The sequence below is a fragment of the Apodemus sylvaticus genome, chromosome 16 (assembly GCF_947179515.1).
Source record: "Apodemus sylvaticus chromosome 16, mApoSyl1.1, whole genome shotgun sequence".
NCBI lineage: Eukaryota > Metazoa > Chordata > Mammalia > Rodentia > Muridae > Apodemus > Apodemus sylvaticus.
In genome coordinates, this window is record NC_067487.1 from 68,470,185 (window position 1) to 68,490,959 (window position 20,775).

General features: G+C 47.1%; 1 protein-coding gene across 1 annotated transcript in view; it reads right to left on the reverse strand.

Annotated features, from left to right (window-relative positions):
• Positions 1 to 891: 891 nt before the first annotated feature.
• Serinc5 (serine incorporator 5) overlaps positions 892 to 20,775 on the reverse strand; it is a 101,745-nt gene continuing 81,861 nt past the window's right edge. Inside the window, exons 8-12 of the mRNA XM_052159353.1 lie at positions 19,693 to 19,819; positions 10,692 to 10,758; positions 7,143 to 7,182; positions 6,476 to 6,620; positions 892 to 4,815 (exon numbers count right to left, since the gene is read on the reverse strand). Of these exons, the coding sequence (XP_052015313.1) occupies positions 4,671 to 4,815; positions 6,476 to 6,620; positions 7,143 to 7,182; positions 10,692 to 10,758; positions 19,693 to 19,819 (524 nt within the window). The 3' untranslated portion in view covers positions 892 to 4,670. The remainder of the gene's footprint in view (positions 4,816 to 6,475; positions 6,621 to 7,142; positions 7,183 to 10,691; positions 10,759 to 19,692; positions 19,820 to 20,775) is intronic.

Consider the following 20,775-nt stretch of genomic DNA (forward strand, 5'->3'; position numbering starts at 1 on the left):
GGGACATAGGACCTTGACTGAGTATCTGGATACTCTGTCTTAATTGAATGTGGTCTTGGGGGTGGGGTGGGGAGGAGGAGGCGATAGTCTATAGCTGGAGGAAGAGCATGGAAAGAGGACACCATCTATTTGGCCATGGGGAAGCCCTCACCCTTGCTGGTCAAAGGCTTTCCAGGTGTGCCCTGTTGAGGGAAGGAAGGCCCACACCCCTAGAAGTAACCACACACCAATGATCTTCGTAAAGAAGCTTAAACTAATTGGCTCCCTAGAATGAACTTCAGCAGAATCAGGACTGTGGGGGAACCTTTGGAGAAGGTTTATGGTCCCCTAACAATGAATTTTAGTAACATCGGGCTACAGTGAAATTTGCCTTACAAAGCAAAAGGTTAGACTTGCATGTCTAGGCTGTACCTCAGTAGTACTGCTCCTGCCTACATGCATGAAGCTGTGTCCAATCTGTAGGACATGAAACACAAACAACAAACAAGGTCAACACAGAAGCGGGTGGTAAGACTGTGCTTACCAAGGACTTTGGAGTCAGGTTGGAAAACTCAGAATTTCAGCTAAGCTTAGAAGAATTGTGCTCAAGAGGAGTGCTGTGAAACATGGAGCCTACGTTTAGCAGCATATTCTAAATTGTTACGAGGCAGACGATGTGCTCTCACCATAAAAAGGAAGTCATACATATTAATTAGCTTTATTTAGCCATTCTATTGATAGTTCAAGACCTCAACAAGGATACCATAAATCACCCACTTTTATCTGTTCATTACAAACTATCGGCACAGTTGCCAAGGCGTCTGAACTCTGGCTGACATATGAAGGCACTAACTGGCAAAGGCCAAGTGGAGATTTTAGTCAGGTGCTTAATATAAAACAAACAACCTGGTGTTCAAGTTTACATTTTATTAAAGTACAGAGTTAACAAGGTTGAGTTTTCTACATAGGATAAGGCCAGGCAATTTCAGGTGCTTCATAGAAAAAGTAGCATTGAAAAGCACAAATACAAATCCACAAACTGGCTTTGTGCCTAATGGGGAAAAATAACTTTTAAAAGGTAGCAAAATCTAACCATGTCAGAGACTTTTATAAACAAACACTAGACTTACCACACAGATTGCATTCAAGCTCCACTATAGCAAAAGTGTAACCACAAAATTTGGCTACAGCTAATTGTTTCAAAAAAATCTTTTTTAAAAAATTAACAGTTATGACTATAAAAATGTTTGTAGATTTTTCCTTTGCAAAGTAAAAAAGTTTAAATGTTTAATAAATGGAAACAAAATGATCCTCTTACAATTTTTATAAATAGCTCTCAAGACATATATTACTCATCTGCTGTAATCTTTCTTTACCTGAGAGAACTTCCCAGGATCCCAAAGGATTTCCTTAAAGACTTCTATCATTTTCCTCACATGAATGTGGCTAAACTTGAAGTCAACTGGGCAAATGCAGCACCCTGGCTCTGCCCTTGCCCAACTAAAACAAAATCAAATACACCTCTTTGGTAAAAGCCAAGTGTTTCGGCCTTTCAAAGTAACTGCCTCTGTGAATGCTTCAGTAATGGAAAACAGAAAATGGGAACGACCTAAAGCCCTCGCATCAGCTTGCCTGCCTACTCAAGATATCCCAATGCCAGAGAGTTCATCTCTGTAGGAAATAAAAATGTTTACTAGTAAGTCAGAGAAGAAACCTTGAGAGTCTATGACCAGGTGGCAGGCTCCCGTCCCAGGAGGGGCCCAGGATCCTCCCTGGGGCCCATCTTCCTAATGAAGCCCTTTCACTCCTTGGCAGTGTGTGGGATGTGCATTGGTTTATGTTTCAGCACACGAAAAAGAGCCACTGCTCAGAAAGGCAATGGATGAAGAGAAGCCCAGGAGGTTTAAATACAGGCTCTGGAGCTCTCTTTCCAGGGTAACATGAAGCACCAAGGACAACGTGAGAGTACATACATCATTGGGTAAAGGCAGAGGATTAACTCTGAGGTGAAATCGCTGAGGAGCTGGAGACCCGGCACCATCTCCCACTGGCCACTCCTTATGGGATTCGGCACCCCAAAGTCTCAATACTCCATATCACCCCAACTCTTTCCACATCACAGTTCACCCACTATATAAAACTTCTCCAAATCTCTGGAGAACAATTCATCTGCTGACCTCCCAAGAAACCCAAATCGGCTATCCAGCATCACAAACCTTGACTCAAAATGGTATGGTAAGCAGGCATCATGCGTGAACGAGACTCTCAGGAGAATCCTCCCTGGCATGACTAATGTTTTACTCATAAAAACGAGAGGGAAAGAACACATATGATTTCTAAAACTCTGCCTCCAGGGCTGTCATGGCTAAGGGTCAGATGGGCAGCTTCAAAGAATGCATTGCTACAGTCCTGCTTGGGTACTGCACAAAGCAAAGGTCTGTCATTTTTAAAAGCTACCAGTGGATCAAGCAAGCCAACATTGCTGTTGTTATCTCAAAACAATGGTACACTTTCCAGTTTTCTCAAGTCTCACAAATAATAGCCTTCTTAAGCTCACAAACAGGCCTCTACCTGAGTAGTTTCTCACAGGTGATCACAAATGTCAACTTTTTGTTTTGAAATAGGGATAGCTGGCCTAGAAACCACAGAGATTCCCTCCCTTTGGCTGAGATTAAAGGTTCAATTCTTACGTATATCTTACTTAGAAACCCTTCGTCTCAATTCTGACCATCCATCTACACCATTAGAAGAGGAAGGGAGTGGCCAACTCTTCCTCCTGTATGAGACCTAACTTCTGAAGGGCAGGGCATGCCCTCAACCAAGGCTTAGGCAGCTGGAAAGTTGAGTGGGTCTTGGGTGGTTCAGAGGGAAGCCACAGGGACTGCCACTGGTACTGTCTGTGTCCCTGAGCTGCTTTCCAGAGAGGCCAGCCCAGGAATGTGTGACCTGGTATGAGGACCAGTTCAAAAGTTACCATGCCTGGCTTCTAGTCTCAGCAGAGACAGGCCTTGGCAAAACAATCCCACTCCCACCAGCACCTGAGTTACCCCACCCCCCACCCCCCAGCTTCACAACATCTCTCTCAGGCACAGCAAGGGCTGCTGACCTGCAGCTGCCTTACACCGGCCTCTTCTGAACCATTCCCAGGTGATAAGGCTCCATCCCTACTAGATTAACCAGCCTTGTTTAGAGTTAGTGTATAGCTTTGCTTTCTGTGGTTCTCCTGTGTCTTTGTACTGCTAAGAGGCCCTGACCTATTCCTCCTATACAAGGATTATGATGGAGCTTACAGACAAGGTGTCCTTATTTGCGTGAGGACAGGATCTCAAATACTGTAAACCGGGCAATTTCTCCAAAGAGTTCACTGCTGTTTCTTTCCCCTGGGTCTTTTAAGCAGGAGAGTGCAATAGTGAGTAGAAATGAAGATTCTGACATTTTGGCGTGTGGGAACCAGGCTTAGGTGGGTCCCAATTGTTCAGATAGGCACTGGGAAAATTTCCTCCCTCACCAAGAACATTGGCACTAAAATGCACATCTGTGAGCATTGCTTTCCATAAACGTATCTGGGAATTTGTGTGGATGTAATCGTAGTCTTGTGAAATGCCTCCCAACCACCGACTTCTGCATCTCAGTCTAATTCTGCCCTGTCTGATCTGTCTCGCCAGTTCTGTTGGGAGCTGCCTGGGAGCCTCACCCCAGCTCTTCTTCACTTCTAGGAAGCCATGCTGTTAGCATTGGGGGTGCACTGTAAGGGAGGAAGGTCTCATGGTGGGGGAGAACCAGGGGGGCTGACCTTAACACTCTGAGGGGTGTGTGGCAGGCTGCAGGAGAGAAGCAATGTTTCTGTTAAGATCCTTAAAGCATTAGTGCTAATGGCACACACAGTGAGAACTGTACTCCTCCACTGCTTGGCCAAAGACAACAACAAGCATCTTGTTTTACAGTCACAGGGACACTACCATAAATAGGGCAGGATTACTGCAGTGACTCGGATTGGGTAGGGAAAACCTGGAGGAGCATCCCAGGAAGGTGAGAACAAATTGTGCTTTTCACATTATTACAAACACTACCCTAGACAAGAATGAAGGACTTCTGCCAAGGCCGTGAGTCCCAGCATCATGACCTCAATAGAAAATACTGGGGGCGGGGATGTGCGGAAGTAGTTGGGGGTGGACTCAAAGGAGGGGCTCTCTGTGCTCTGCATAAACAGGGAGTTTGGAAGACTCCGGGAGGCAGTCAACAGTGAGTGACAGAGGTCAAGCCCCACCTTAGGCTGAGGACTCTGTTTTTGTTGTTGCTTCTTTATGCCAAGGAAGAGAGTGGCGGCCTACAAGGCCACTTTCATCTCTGTGATGGACGCTGTGCCCCAAGCTCTGTCCTGGAAGAACAGCAACAAAACTTTAGCTAATTCTTGGGTAAGGCATAAAGAGATAATTGCACCTACCAGCTTGGCTAAAGATCTCAATTCCTGTAGCTCAAACTGGTAGTTTCCTTTTGGATTTTGCAACAAGAAGCTAATCAGGAGATTTTGCGTGTTTCCTGAAAGCTTTGTCAGACCTACTTAAGCTAGCCAGGGATGTCAGCTTTTCAAAGGGCACTAGTAGCTGCCTAAAACCCCGGCGCACACATTCCAAGGGTGGCCCTCCAGGGTGGGCACAGGCCTGCTGAGCCACAGGGGCGCTTGGACATCCTCACACAGAGAACTGCCTGGAGGGACAGCAAAGAGGGGCCACCAGCGTCCACAGGTACAGCAGCACACACATCCAGCAGGAGGCCATCTTGACCCAGAAGACGGACCAGCCTGAGAAGAAGGTCTCAATGGTGGCATTTTCGTAGCTGTTAAGAAACAGACAGAGCAGTAAACACAAAGATAACAAGGTACTGCTGCTCCCCCCCCCCCCCCTCAGGCTTCAGCTTTCTTTCTTAGCAATTAATGGAGTTCTAACTCATATACATTTAAAATGTATCATTTGCTGGCTTTTCCAATACTTTACAGGCTTGTAGAATCATTGCTACAGTCAGATTTAGAACATCATCATCCTCACAGACATCCTGCACCCCCAGCTGCCCCTCCCCTTCCCATCGCCCTCCGTCACCCTGCATTCCTGTTTTTAGGATTTGTCTTTTTTAGGCCAATTCATGTAAACAGTCACATGTCTCTCATGATTGGCTCTTCAACACAGCACACGGCTTCCAGAACTCTTTGCGTTGTACCTGCATCAGCCCTGGTGGGTGCCCCATGGCTGAGAAGCCTGAGAGAAACTTTTAAGAGTTCTTCCCTCTGGGATATTTACATAGATGTTATTAGGTAAACAAAGTCAAAACTGGAAGTGGTAACCTTTCTATGTCTTGTCAGATCGGAGAGCATTTTGGAGTTTCTGAATTGGGGATAATCACTGCACATCACTGCTTCTTACTGTGTGGAAAGAATACACTTTGCTCTGTCTTCATCAGTTATGGGCATCTGAGCTACCCCTGACTTCTGCAATGTTATGAATTAGTATGACATGAGCATGTCTATAATTTTTGGTTACTCTTCCTTTTTGTCCTAGATCTATACTTAGGAGGGAAATTGCTGGATTATACACTAGGATCTTGTGTTGAACCATGCAAGGAATTGCCAAATTATATTTTCAAATGTGGCTTCATCATACATTCCTATCAGCAATGCAAAAAGGGCTCCAATTTCTACCTATCTTCAATGTTTATTACCATCTTGTCTTTATGATTTTAGCTTTGTCCATACTCTTAGCTCTTTCAAGCCAAAATTCCTCCAGTTTTTTAAAAAGATCCCTAGGAAACAACAAATTTGTCCCTTCCTCGGGAAGCACGTCCTCCCAGAAGTGTTTGCTAACTGTGGGCTCTAGACTGCAGCCCCTGCTCCCTGGCACCCTCCTCCCCAGCACGCACATCTGACAATCAAGGGATGTGGGCCATGGTCTGCCAGTCCCACTAGAGCTTACCCGCTAGTGCTTACATCAGTGTAGCACAGACGAGTCACCCAGACACCTGCTAACCATCAGTCACACATACAGATACAACTGCATGCCTGGGTCTGTGTGACTCTCCATGTAGGAAATATCAAATCCATTAGGTATTGGCTAACATAACTGGACAACATAAGAGATATGTTTGTTGAAGTAGGAACAAAACCTCTACTGTATTAGTCTTTAAGATAATCTTTCTTCTTTTGCTACGACAGTGTTCTCCACACTTGCGATGTGGACTTGGCCCTTCCTGTCTTGTTTGCTGTTTCTCAGTACAGGGCTGGGACCCAAGGTCTCTCACAGATTGAGCTCGCCCTCTGCCTCTGAGCACCCCCAGGGAGCTTTGACTAAACTGCAGCGAACACTCAACGTCTCAGAAAGGCTTCTGGTCTACCAGGAAGAATGTCGGGGTGCTGGCTACGAAGGCTAAGGAGAGTACAGATAACTCCACACTGCAGAGAACCATACTAAGATTTGTTTGGTTTCAAGCATTCAAACCGCCCACTCACTGGAACCAGCTGGTCAAAGTCATCATCACGTAGAGGGAAGCCAGGAAGAAGACAAAGTGGAAATAGGAGTAGTTGTAGACGGTGCCTTTCTTCTCATCATAAATGACCCTGGGTCCTGTCTTGACATTCTGCTGCTCTTCAGTGTCTGTGGATGACAAAGCATGCCCAAGGGCAGTGGTGAGTCCACACGCCATCAGCGCCACTTCAGTCCTGTGTGCTACTAAGTAGAAAGAGCCAAAAAGCCCCCTAGAGCTCAGTCATCCCAGGAACTTGTTGGACTAGATGACTCAGCAATTACATCATTTTAGTGGGGCAAAAGAAAGAGTTCTTGAAGACATAAAGAATAGCAGAAACTCAGCAGAGAGAGCAGCCCATAAACTTTCACCCGGGGCCTTTCCCTTCTATGAAGAAAAGCAAGTAGAAGAAAAGAAACGGAGTCCAAATGAGGTGTAGGGCCTCTTGCATTTCCTTATTATCCCTTTATAAAACATACACATTGTCTAACTCTCACTTAGATTAGACTGCCAACAAAACAAACAAAACCCATCGACCCTGAGGGAGATGTGAGACTTAGTTAGGCACCAAAGTGGTACCTGAATTACAAATGGCTACAGAGCAAAATCCCAGCCTGCAGGGCCACACTCAGGCCCACAACAGCAGCACGCACCTTCTCCATCTGGACCGAAGCAGAAACAGCACCGGGCTACCTGTGAGAACAAAAGCAACTGAGTTAGTTATATGGCTGTTTTCTATGTTCCCGGCACTGCATGCTACCCAGGTGGAGAAGCTTCTAGCAGAAGTAACGTGTTAGTGCACGAGATTTGGCTAAGTACCTGCCCCCAGATATACTAGGCACAGCAACAGGGACAGTGCTCATGGGTATGAGCATGTTCTAGCCAGGTATGCTTCAAAGGACCTAGTGCTCACCCCAGCTGGTTACTGTGTGACTTCTGGGAGCAAAGTCCTGTGTGCCAGCTCCTTTAGGCACTGTGTCAGCTGCAGGACCACCCTGTCCCATAGCAAGCCCTTTCTGGGTATCCTCTACAAAATGACTGGTCATAGAAGGCAGATAAAGGCCCAGCTAAGAGGTCATGTAGAACACTGAGTCACATCTGTTTGGGAGCATGCCCTGGGGTTAGTCCAGCTTATATTGTCCTTTAACTTGTCTCCTTCCTCTCCCTTCCTCCCTTCTGCAAGTGCTGACCCCTAATAAATTACCCATCTGAGTAATTACCCAACTGAGGCATTCTGCTTCAGTTCCTACCTGTACATGACTTGGACTGCAACATCCAGCAAACAAGACCATGCTCCTGCCTCACACTTTCTAGTGTGAGGCATGCTACTCATCAATTCTGCCTCAGGGACTGGGACTATGGTCATGCTCACAATTGACGACAGTGAAATCAGGCGGATTAAACAGCAGCCAGAAGGCCTCAAACTGGCTTCAAGACAGAGCTGGGACACACGCGGAATGAGACCTTGGGATTTGTGATTCACAACAGTAAATGGCATGGGGTATTCAGGGCACTGAAGCTGACGTCTGTGAATTGGGAAAGAGATAAATCTGAAGGACAGATCAGAGGCAGCTGGTGGGCAGGGATGGCAGAGGAGGAAGAATCCCACGTTAGCAGACTGCACAAGCAGTACAGTGGACTCAAGGCCAGCCTGGGAGACACAGTGGACTCAAGGCCAGCCTGGGAGACACAGTGAGTTCAAAGCAGCCAGCCTGATCCAGGCCAGCCTGGGTTATGTTGTGAGATCCTTTCTTATAAATCAAAGCAAAATAAACCATCAGGCTGCTGATCTGGCTGTGGATACAGAAGACTGAAATACTTGCTTCTTTAGTATATTTTAAATTTGATGTCACAGTTCTTACGTGTTCAAAATAATAAACTAAAAAAGAAACAAAATTATGAAAGTTTATTACACAACTGCAGAAGACTGATAAATGGAATATGAAAGAATGGAATGACTACACTTGCCAAGACCGACTGGGAAGCAAGGTTCCTTCCTGTCTCTAGTAGAGGAGAGCTGAGCCAGGAGAACATAGCCCTTCATCCCCCAAGTCCCACTGGAGCCAAGCCTTTGCTTCCCCCTGCTGCACAAGTCTTGGGTCCTGTGAGGCGGTCTACAATTCACTAAGTCAGTGCGCCCAACTCTATTCACGCTGAGATCCCTTTCTTTTGAAGCTTAAGTTACCACAGAAAATATGAGTTTAGTCTTTCAAAGGCAGTGATGTGGGGGCATGAACCCATTTGCTAGGAAGCAAACAGTGGGCAGTGAAGGAGAAGAACGACTTTCTCTCTTAAATCTAACCTGGGGACTTGCAGCAGTTGGAGCTTGGAGGCGGTACACAAAGGAGACATTGAAACCACGAGGCTCAAGGCCCCCCAGCAGGTGGCTGCCCAGTCAAAGGTAGGAACAAAGGCACAAAGATTGCTTCTGCAGAGCATTCTCCGCTGAAACAGACAGCATCGACCTATTCAAGCCGGCACAATTTCCTCCTCTAAGCTGCAGAAAGAGCTGGTGAATGAAGCTGGCAGGGTAACAGGCCTTCATAATGGTTCGTTTTCTTAGGTTAAGGCTGGAAAGGGCATCCTAAACAGCCAGCTGCAGTGCCCATCCGTATGTGGAAAGACACCAAGACCAAGGCCTGTCCACCCAGTAAATGCTATCTGAATGGAGGCAGTGGCCGGACGCCAGGCAGTCAGCTGCAGGGACTTGGGTCAGCAGCTGGGCTCCAGGGCAATGTGTAGTCAAAAACACGTACCCAGGGCCATATCCTGGTAGATGGAAATGCTTTCCCCTTTGTAAAATGCAGAGAACGTTCTGCTTTTGTGAGGACTCTGTGGTACTACTTGGTTTTAGAACAGTACCAGCACCTGCAAGTGCTAAATGACTGAACTGTCACTGGAGCCCTGGGTCCTGGGCAGCCTTGAGCTCACAAAGATTTTCCCGCCTCTGCCTCCCAAGTGTTGGAATTAAAGGCATGTGCCGCCGCCATCCTGGCTGCAGAGTCTCATCTTAACTGCCCTTAACTGGATGGTGGAGTTCTGACTGTGGTTCATGTTTCACCAAGAGGCCTGGAAAAAAGACTTCTGTACAGAATAAGAAAAAACAGTGATTTTTTTTTTTTCCCTGACAGTCAGCTAAACACTCCCTGGACCTTGGCATGCAGGCGAACGGCCTCGTCCATGCGCTTCCAGTTCTGACTTCCTCACTGACTGACACAATGTGTTCTGGAACTGACCCATAACTGACCACCGAGGGGTCAGGGCTCCCTCTGTAGCGCAGCGTGTGCAGAGCATGCTCTGTTCCCTCCCTTTCCTGTGTCTTCCCCTCCAGAGCACTGCTACCTAAGCCCACAACACTCTGCCCGTGCGGAATACAGATGGGCGTCAACAGGTGAGGGGCTTAGAACAGAAAGAACGCCTGTACTGTTACAAACCAGAGTAAACAAGGGTGAACAGGGGCCCCCAGCCTTAGACTCAAGGTGGGGGCAGGGGGCCAACGCTGTTGATGGAAAACCGAAATTTTTTTCATTTTAACACATAGGACAATAGTTCTTTTTCTATATAAAAATCTTATTCTTTCTCAGACAGAAAACAGGACTATGAGTGCCAAAAAAATATATGAATACGATGCAAAGGAAAATTGGTTTTTTCACTGGGTACGCAAGCTAGACTTAAGGGCAGCTCCCACGCCCAGGCCAACACAAAACAAACTCAATGGTGTTTTTGGAGATGTTCTACCTCATGATGCCATATTTGAGCATTTCCTGCCTTACTCACCGCCTGCTCATCTGTTATGGCTATGATTTTGTGTTTGAATGGGCTTTGTATGCGTGTGTGTACATCTCTGCAAGTGTTTATGCGCATCGCTTTCCTGTGTTTGCTTTGGTTTTTTGTTTTAATTGGCCTGTTGTTAGAAGGAGAGAGAGAGAGAGAGAAAGAGAGAGAGAGAGAGAGAGAGAGAGAGAGAGAGAGAGAGAGAGAGAGAGAGGGAGGGAGGGAGGGAGGGAAGGAGGGAGGGAGGGCATGGAGTTGGATTGTGTGGATAAAGGGCAGGGGTCAGGGTGGGAAGAGAGAAGGAAGGAGACACCATGATTGGAATATTCTGATGGAAAAACTTACTTTTAATTTAAAAAAAAAAAAAAAAAAAAAAACAAAGACACCAGCACAAAAGGTGCTGGAGAGAAACCGGGACAGGCACTCACTTCCAGCTCAGGGGCTCCGTATCGCCTCTGCAGAGCATCTGAGCTTGACCTTGTTGTCGACGTCAAACTAGGAAAAAACAAAATCCAAGAGCACAGTGAGAGGCTGTCATCTGGAGTGGACGGAAGGCACGCCTCAGGGCTCACCAGTGCCCTCAGCTCTGGGCGCCCCTGCCCCCCGACACTTGTATCTATGGATTCATTTAGCCTGGCACAAAGGTGTCTAGGTGGGCAGGGGTGTGTCTGCCTTTCTCCCTTATTCTTCCTACATAATGATGTCTTACATGATTTACACCATATAAGGCACACCATCTAGAGACAATTCAGCACATGTGGAGGATATAGAGAGAGCTTATGTAAAAATACTGCCTATACCATTTTATACGTAAGCAACTTGATTTGGTGTGGGTGGCAGGGTGGGATGGCACACAGTGGGGGTAGGATCCTGGAACCAGGCCCCTCACTGCAGGCACTGAAGGGGAACACAAGCTACAGTGATATCCATTTGAGAGCCAAACTTGATGGCTGATTCTACAACTTTTTACGTACGCCGGTGGACTTAGATCGTTTCATCCAGACACATTTGCAGATGTCTTCAGTCTTCGCCACATGGCTGTGTGCCATTCCTCATGTTATAAATTTACCTTTATCCCACAACCCACTCGGGAGTCTCACTTAGAGATCAAAAAGTTATTCATTTTGTTTTTTTAAGTCCAGGCAGTGTAGCTCTGCTGGTAGAGTGCCTGCAGAGCATACCCGAAGCTATGGGTTCAGTCCCCAGCACCCCAGAAACTGTGTGGTTATAAAGACGTATAATCCCAACTGGAGAGGAAGAGGTATAAAGATCAGACATCCAAGGCTATCCTTGACTACACAGTGAATCTGAGACCAGCCTGGCCTACAGAACACCCCGTTTCCCTACCTTCCCCCATATCTAGAGAGGTAAAAGGACCTGTAACATTGACTGACAAAGGTGGAAGTGCTCATTTCTCCCTTACATAAAACATGGCAGCATTTTAAACAAACACATTCAGTACTTAGTCTAACTTTATGCATTTCGCAGATAATGCCTAAGGCCATGTGTGCTGTGGGTAGCAGCCTTATTCTGAGAGCATCGGGGCCTCTCCTGTGAAAACGCAGCTCTCCTGCCCCACACAGAGCCAAGAGTGCGAGGACATGGGCGACTGCTGCTGCGCGCGCAGGTGGGCTCCTAGTGGACAGGCAGAGATTTGATCTGTGTCCACCAAAGCAGCGTCAACACCAGGAAGCAGCAGGGCCTTGCCTGGCTCCTCTCGGTCTCTTGCCCAAGGAGAAAAGGTATCAGTGGGCCGTGGGAAGCAATAGAAGGCCTCGCTGGAGAAAGGTCTCTGGGTTCCAGACCCCAGTCCACAATTGTTCCACTCCGTCCTGACTGGTGAGGGGAAGGAAAAAACTTCCCTGTGGCCATGTTCCGGAGGAACACGCTCATCTGGTCATGCACTTAAGACTTCTACATGCCAGTTATACTATAATACAGTACAAGGTTTCCATGGGGAAACTCAAATTTTAATGTCAGTATCTCAAGTTTTCAGCTGAAAACTGAAGAATATTCTTTAAAGACACCCCATCAATACTCCATAAATTCTTTGAAATAAAGTTTTAGAAAGACAAACCTTTTGATTCAAGCACCTTTGACACCTCATTGCCAGCATCAGACAGCACTACAATTAGGAAGGCTCTCCTCCTTTTATTAACTATTTACATCCAGTTTATCCTTAGGGAGAGTCGCTTCCTATATGCAGAGCAGATGCAACCACAGTAAAAGGACAATCCCCATAAAACTTGAGAAAATTATTAACGAAAACATGGTTTTGTAAACTCCTAAAGTGCCCCCATCTCTCCCTCTCCCACTGTGTGTCCGTGTGTAATGTGCATGCATGTGTGTACCACCGCGTGCACGTGAAGTTAGAGGACAGCCGTGGGCGTAAGTCCCTGCCTGCACTTCGGCTGGGACAGGCTTTCACACCCTTGCAGGTCTCCTGCCGAGCTTCTGGGAGTTCTCCATCTCCCCTCGCCCATCTCACTGGAGAAGCCCTGGCGTTACAGACACGTGCTGTGTCTGATTTTATGGAGATCTAGAAAATTGAACTCAGGTCTTTGCTCTCACATATTAAGTACTTTACCCACTAAGCCAGTTCCCTGACCCACCCAACCAACCACCCACCCACCCACCCACCCATCCACCCATCCACCCACCCACCCACCCATCCACCTACCCACCCACCCACCCACCCATCCATCCATCCATCCATCCATCCATCCATCCATCCATCTATCCATCCATCCACCCATCCACCCATCCACCCATCCATCCATCCACCCATCCACCCATCCACCCACCCATCCACCCACCCATCCATCCACCCATCCATCCACCCATCCACCCACCCACCCATCCACCCATCCACCCACCCACCCACCCATCCACCTACCCACCCACCCACCCATCCATCCATCCATCCATCCATCCATCCATCCATCCATCCATCCATCCACCCATCCACCCATCCACCCATCCACCCATCCATCCATCCACCCATCCACCCATCCACCCACCCATCCACCCACCCATCCATCCACCCATCCACCCATCCACCCACCCATCCACCCACCCATCCATCCACCCACCCACCCATCCATCCATCCATCCATCCATCCATCCATCCATCCATCCATCCATCCATTCTAGGCACAGTCTTACTAAGCAGCCATTACTGGTGTGAAACTCATTATGTAGTCCACACTAGCCTTGAACTTTGGCAATCCTGCCTCAACCTCCTGAGTGATAGAATTAGAGATGTCAGTCACTATACCCTGTGGTAAAGCAAGGCTGGGGAGAGAGACAGCAGCCCCATGTGATGTAATCTCTCAGCCTACAGAAGAACACTACTCCTCAGTGGGCCACTGGCTCTCAGCTCAAGCCACCGCCCTCACCAGCACGTCCGTCATCCTGTTCTACGTGGCATGCTATATTGCTGTGAACATCCTATTTTAAACTAGGAAGTTGCTCGGCATTTAATATAGACTCTTAGCTTTCCCATTTTATGTTCAATGGGTATTTTCCTAGATGGCATAAATACTAAAGGCTATTTCTTATCTCTTAAGCATAACTAAAATGAAAATAGCCAAGGAACACTTCATAACACAAATGCTTCCTAATAATCTACTCATGCAGGTCATCCAGCTTAGCTTCCTGGCATCTCTGGGGTGATCTTTGTCACAACAGAAAGCAACTAGGACAGAAATTGGTACCACAGACTTGGCTATTGCTGTGACAGACCTGGCCATGTTTTCTGGGAAGGGTTGAAGATTATTAGGAACTTTGGGCTGGAAAGACCATTAGCGCTCAAAGCTTAAATTGATTAGTGTAGGCGGGTCCAGCCCACTGTAGGTAGAGCCACCCCTGGGCAGGTGGCTCTGGGTAGGTCAGGAAAGCAGGCTGAGCAAGCCATGAACACAAGCCATAAGCAGCATTCTTCCACAGCCTCTGCTTCAGCTCCAGTCTTCAGGCTCCTTCCATGTGTTCCTGCCCTGCCTTCCTCTTATGACAGGCTGCGAGCTGTAAGGTCAAACAAACCCCTTTCTCCATTTGGTCACAGTCTTAGTGAACATTTCCGTTGCTGTGCTAAAACACACTTTGAAAGCAACCGGGAGGAGAAGGCTTACTGCAGCTTCCAGATCACTGTTAGCACTGCGGGAAGCCGGGGCAGGAGCTGCTCAAACACAGCAGGAACCCTGAGGCAAGAACATGTGCAGAGGGGGCTCCGCACTGCCTTTCCTTCGGGCACGCTCAGTTTGCCTTCTTCTAGTCCTGAGGACCACCTGCCCAGGGTGACACTGCCCGCAATGAGCTCTTACATCATTATCTGTCTAGAAAAGTACCACAGGCTTGCCCACGGGCCAATCTGCTGAGGACGTTTTCTCAATTGAGGCTCCCTCTTTCCAAATGACTACCTGTGTGTCTGGTCAGCACAGCCACGGTCTTTATCATGGTAATAGAAAGCAATCTAGAATTCTCTCGGAAATCATGAGCCAAAATAAATCTCTCCTGCCTTAAGGAGATTTTTTTGATCAGGTGTTTTGTCCTAGTGATAATGAACCAGTAACTCTGTCAATGTCGTCTCTCCACATGGCTAGCAAAGGAGTCTCAGCCAAGTTTCCTCAAGCTGAGGTAAAGAGCGGCAGGAACATACTCTGTTCTTCACAAGCACGGAGGCCTCCAGGGTCCAACCCAGTCTGATGGCTTCAGCTGGAAATACAATAGTGTGGGAAGCCATTAGAGACCTTCACTTTGGCTGACAGGGCTAAGGCCCTGAGAAAAGCAAACAAGAGCCTCTCCAATGGGTATTGGTTTAGCCATTGTCTCGAGATAACTGCAGAATGATCCTGTCTGCGTCAACATCAACGACTCCGGGTATCTTCATCAGATGACCTCCTCATCTCCTGCCGTAAATGCCAGGAATACCTCTGCCCTCTTTGTCCTTGCCTTGGGGTACGCCCCTCCTGAAAGCCTTAAAACCTGGGTACCCCAGAACAATAAACGAGGCTTTGACACAACTCAGATTGGCTCATCATTCTTGGTGCTTGGCCTCCCTCCTTCTCTCCCCCCCTTTTTGACCCGCAGGTAGCACCCCTTCGGAACCCTGGAATAACTGACCCGCGGGACGGGTTACACAATAGCAACCACAACCTGGAGACCAAGGAGGGAATTAGAAGCCTTGTTATGTCCAGTTATGTCCAGTGGGAGCTGGACTTTGGCCCAGGTTTCAGGAGAAGGTGGGGATGGCTGGACCAACAGAACAAGCTCTTAGGAAACCTTGGCAGATGGGCTCTCGTGGGGTCCCGGCTGGGATGCTCCTTCACAAGGGTTCTCGAGAGGACACTGCCAGGAAGCGAGGCTTGGACAAGACAACAGAGGAAGTGCATTCTCAGGAAGTTCCCTGAGGACCCAGGGCAGTCATGGCGCCTCAGGAAGTCTTTGGGACACAAGTATCTTCCAGAGAATGGAGAGGAGCCAAGGGAGACAAACTTTCTGTTAGCAAATGATATCACAAAAATGCCATCCCAGAGCTAGGCAGTGGTGGCGCACACCTGTAATCCCAGCACTTGGGAGGCAGAGGCAGACGGATTTCTGAGTTCGAGGCCAGCCTGGTCTACAGAGTGAGTTCCAGGACAGCCAGGGCTACACAAAGAAACCCTGTCTCAAAAAAAAAAAAAAAAAAGCCACAAGCCACCCCAGGCAATCCTGGGTCTTACACAAACACTGGTGATTTCTTCTCTTATAATCTGGTTCTAGTCTGTACAATTTCCCCCAAGAAATTAACCATTCCTACAATCATTCAAATAACAGCCTCTAGGCAGACAGTGTGGCCTCATTTGAGAACCTTGCCCTGCTTCTTCAATGTAAACTCTGGAAATAGTTGAGAAACCCAGAATGTTACTGAGCCTTCCCTTAGCAGCAGGGCCTTTCTTCAAGGCCCCATGAAGTCTGAATTCAGACCTCTGTGATCCCAAAGCCAAACCATTTGTCTCTTAACACTCCAAGCTGACTCCACCTCGTGAGGCAAGAGGTGATGGCGTCAGCATCTGTCTCCAGACCCCACATGACGCTCAGCCAGTTCCCAGAGTGTGCACAAGCCTGTGTGCTGCAGCAGCGGCAGCGTCCACGAGCGGCACGCTATGCCCTGCAGGCTGCTGCATTGTCCCAGCACCCACCGGCCAATCCACCTGTGCAGTTTAATCATCAGCATTCAGAAGATGTTTGCTGTCGGCATTTAGACAGATTTCTAAATAGCAGCTGCCAGCCTTGAAAATGAATGTCTTTGAGGAAGATCAAACTACTCTTTGCCAGTCTCCACTGTGATGCCGCAATTCTCAGACTATCACTCGAAAATCTGATCTTTCTGTTGTGTGCTTGGATTTTGTTGTTTTGTTTTGTAATGTTAGGGATTGGATCTAGGGTTTTATACATATAGAATGGTAGGTAAATTCATTACCACTAAGCTAAGCACAAAATTAAAAGTGATTTTTTTTCTTGGGTGTGTTGGGGATTTTAGACCCAGATCCTCACAAAGGCTATGCTAAGTCAAGGTGGCTTTATGGGTTCACTGGGAATGGCCTTTGACTTGAGACCCTCTTATTGCCTCTGTGTGTGTGTGTGTGTGTGTGTGTATGCGCACGCGCGCGCCTGCCACTGAGCCACATTCCCAGTCCTAAAAGTGACTTAAACAAAACTAGACTTTTCTAAATTGCTGAGGCTAGCCTCAAACTTGTAATCCTCCTGCTTGGGCCTCCCAATTTTAGCTGGGATTACAGGCACACACCCACATACCTAGCTACAAAAGTCTTTACAACTCTTAGAAACAGGAAACTATCTGAATGGGTCAACAGTCCATGCTATGAGAACCCTCCCCCCAACTGTCACTGTACACAGTGTACCCAGTTGGAATCTGCTCCTTCCCCCTGATGGCCGCAGCAAATCTAACCCCCAGGCTAGCTAAGGAACAACCATTCCCTGCCTCCAGTTTTACTGGACATGACTTTCAAAGACCAGTATTTTATTTTGTTCAATATCCTTGTAATTTCTTCTGATGATGCAAAAAAAAAGAAAAAAAGAAAGAAAAAGAAAGAAACCATACCTCACTGCAAATGAACACACAAACCAAAACACTAAAAACCTAAAACAAAGGGAACTGCTACTTATTCTAATGCCATTACTACCACAGCTCTGGTGGTCTTCCTAGGAGCTTCTGGGTTTGTTTTCTTCTTCTTTTTTTTTAAAGATTTATGTGTATTAAGTGTTTATGTATTACATCTGTGCATATGTTTGTCTGGTAGCCACAGAGAAAAGAGCATCACAACTGGAGTCATACATGATTGTGAGCTGCTGCGTGGGTGCTGGGGACTGACCTGGATCCTGTGCGAGAGCATCAAGTGCTCTAACCACTAAGCAACCTCTTCAATCCCTCTTCCTGGGAATTTTTATAAACACAAATATATTTGATTTGTTTTTTAAAGAAATGATCTTTATAACCTGCTTCTCTCTTGAGATTGATATTCTTGAGACTTTTATTTATGTTTTTACTTTATGTGTATGAAAGCTTTTCTTGCATGTACGTCTGGTACAGCATGTGTGTGCAGCGTCCTAGAGTCCAGAAGAGGGTGTCAGAGTCCTCAGAGATGGAGTTGCTACAGCTGCTAGTTGCAACAAGAACTGGAACTGGGACCACAGAGGAGCACAGTTCGCCATGGAGGAGCACTGCTCGCCATGGAGGAGGACTGCCTGCCAGTTGGCTCCTCATGGCTTGCTCAGCCTGCTTTCTACTTCAACTCCCTGTCCAGGGATGGCACCGACCACAAGTGAACTGGGCCCTCATTCATCAATCATTAATCAAGAAAATGCACCCAAGGCTGGGCCACGGGCCAATCCGATGGTGTCGTTTTCTCCCAGTTCCTTGCCTTCAGATTACCCTGGCTAGTTTCAAGCTGACAATCAACTAGCCAGCGGGGAAAGTGGCTGCATGAGGTGCGGGCTCACTGGAGATGGCCGTGGACTTGAATGCCTCTCACTGTTTTTCTTTTTAATTTTGTATATGTCTCTGTGTGTATATATGTGTGCGCGCGCGTATATATGTGTGTGTGCATGCATGTGTGTGTGTGTGTGTGTGTGAGCATGGAGAGGCCAGTTAGCACATATTGGGTATCTTCCTCGATTGAGGCAGGGTCCCTCACTGAACCTGGAGCTCGCTGGCTAGACTGGCTGGTCATCAGGTAGGGCCCCCACCCCCCCCACCCCCCCCACCCCCGCCTCCACATCCCAGCACGAAGGTTAGCAGTGTGGGTGAAAAGCTCAGCTTTTACCCTGGGCACTGGAGATCTGACTTTAGGTCTTTGAACTTAACACGGCAAAGCCCTTTACTGATTGAGACATCACCTCTCACCTCTCTCTCTGTTTCAGTGCTAAGTACTTCAGACGAGTGAAGGAATTAACTGTCTGAAGGGACAACCACCAAGGTCCCTTCAGACCTAAGGAAAAGACTGTTGCGTGGCACAGGCAGACAGAGGATCAGCATTAGAGCCATCACTTTAGCCACACAGCACAAGCGAGCATTTCTTGGCTGGGCCACAGTTCTGAGGAAACCCTCTGCAGTGTGGAGGCCCTTACTGGCTGGCCCTCCCAGTAGGACTGTTAGAGAGCCTTTCAGTGTTCTTAGACACTGTATTTACACAAACTGTCACCACCAGGATTGTTTAGTTTCAGCAAGAGGAAAATTATAACATGCCCAGGACAAGTTGAATTTCTTGCACCCAGAAACAAAACATAAAACATACTGAGGTAAAACCCAGCTCTGAAAAGGCTCCTGTCCAAAGAAAGCTTCATCACAGTAAAATATGTTCCCAGAATAGGTAACCAACTGACCATTGGCTTTTCCCTCCAGTGATCCTGAAGTGTTCTGAAGTGCAGTCTCCTCGGCACAGGCACGCGCAACAGCGTACTCACGCTGCACACACCCCACAGACCCGGGCGTTGTTGCGTGGCCTACCCCCTAGCTCTGCAGGTCTCAGCACAGCAGAGCAGGGACACTTCCTGCCTTTCCTGGACCATACACCAAACACCCAGGTTCTCTCCATTGACAACAAAGCAAATGCTATTCCCCTTGGGTCAGAGTTTTGCTGGAACACTCCAACATACAGTACATTTCCCTCATCCTCACTGTATACCCCATTACTCTTCAATGATGCCCCAGCAACTCCTCTTCAAAACGGCCTTTTAAACAAAATATCCACCTAGGCAGATTGCCCCATGCGGTGGAGTAAGGAGCACAGGAATTTCACAGAGGAGGCCACGCAGCAGCACTGCTCCCCTGGCTGGGTTTCTCCTGTGGACAGGGCCTGAAACTTAACTGACTCTGTTCCTTAAACTCTGAAGCCTGTAAGTTGAATGTCAATAACTCCTAGGACTTACCATGAATACGAGATGCACACAATTAAAAGCAGGGTGCCCAGCCTGCTCACCATGTTTTCGTCTCTATGAAGGTCTTGGCCAAAGTCAGGCACACATATGGTAACATTCTTCCCGTGTTCATCCAGGACTTGTAAATAACACAAAGCAAACACAGTCACGTTAGAAAGGTCTACTGCGCCTTACAGCGTCTGTCTGGGAAGACTCAGGTAGCACTGGCGTGGCCCCTCCCAACACTGACCCCTCACACTGGCACCTTCTACCCTATAGTGTGGTTCTGCACAGACTGCATTGTTGCTAGTCTAAGACACTGCCCTCACACGAGGAGTAAGGGCCAGTCCCACCCCATTCTAGTTGCACTCAAGGGTGTGAAGGCTCAGGACTTAGTGGCCCTTGCTTCTCCTATGTTAAACCCACTGTCTTTAATTATAACAATATGTTTTCTTTTTAACTGGATCCAAAGCCTCTGCAGAGAGGGATATAGCACAGGCCCCCTGGTGTGAAGCCGCCCCCTAAAGACAGTGTAATGGGTTCCTGAACCAGAGGAGACAGGTTACTACAGACATAAGAAGCATGGCTTTGGGCCTATGACCTGGGAACCTTCTGAGGTTGTCTAAAATTTCAAAGAAATAAATCAAGAAGCTAGATATGTCTCTATAATATCTCTCTCAGTAGCAATTTGCTATCTTAAAAAACATGGTGCTTCAATTGTTAAGTATCTAAATCTTATTGCCAATTTGACCCCCAAAATGGAAGTATATTAGTTGTTCTACAAGAACACATTCTGTTCAAAGCTAAACTGGAATTATCACTGGAGTTCACCTTGAAAGAGTAATAGAACCATGTCAGCTGTGGTTTAAAAACGCTTTATTTTTTCAGGCCAGTAGAGGAATGATTTTATAAGATGTGAATGAAAACTATATTTACTAAAAATTATATTCATATATTCATAAATTATATTTGTATAACTTAATTAAATTATATATTAAAATTTACATTTGCTACTTAAAATGAAAAATAAAAGTATTTTACTGTTTTTTAAGCAATAATTGCTACTTTAAAAAAAATCATGAACAAAACTTCCAT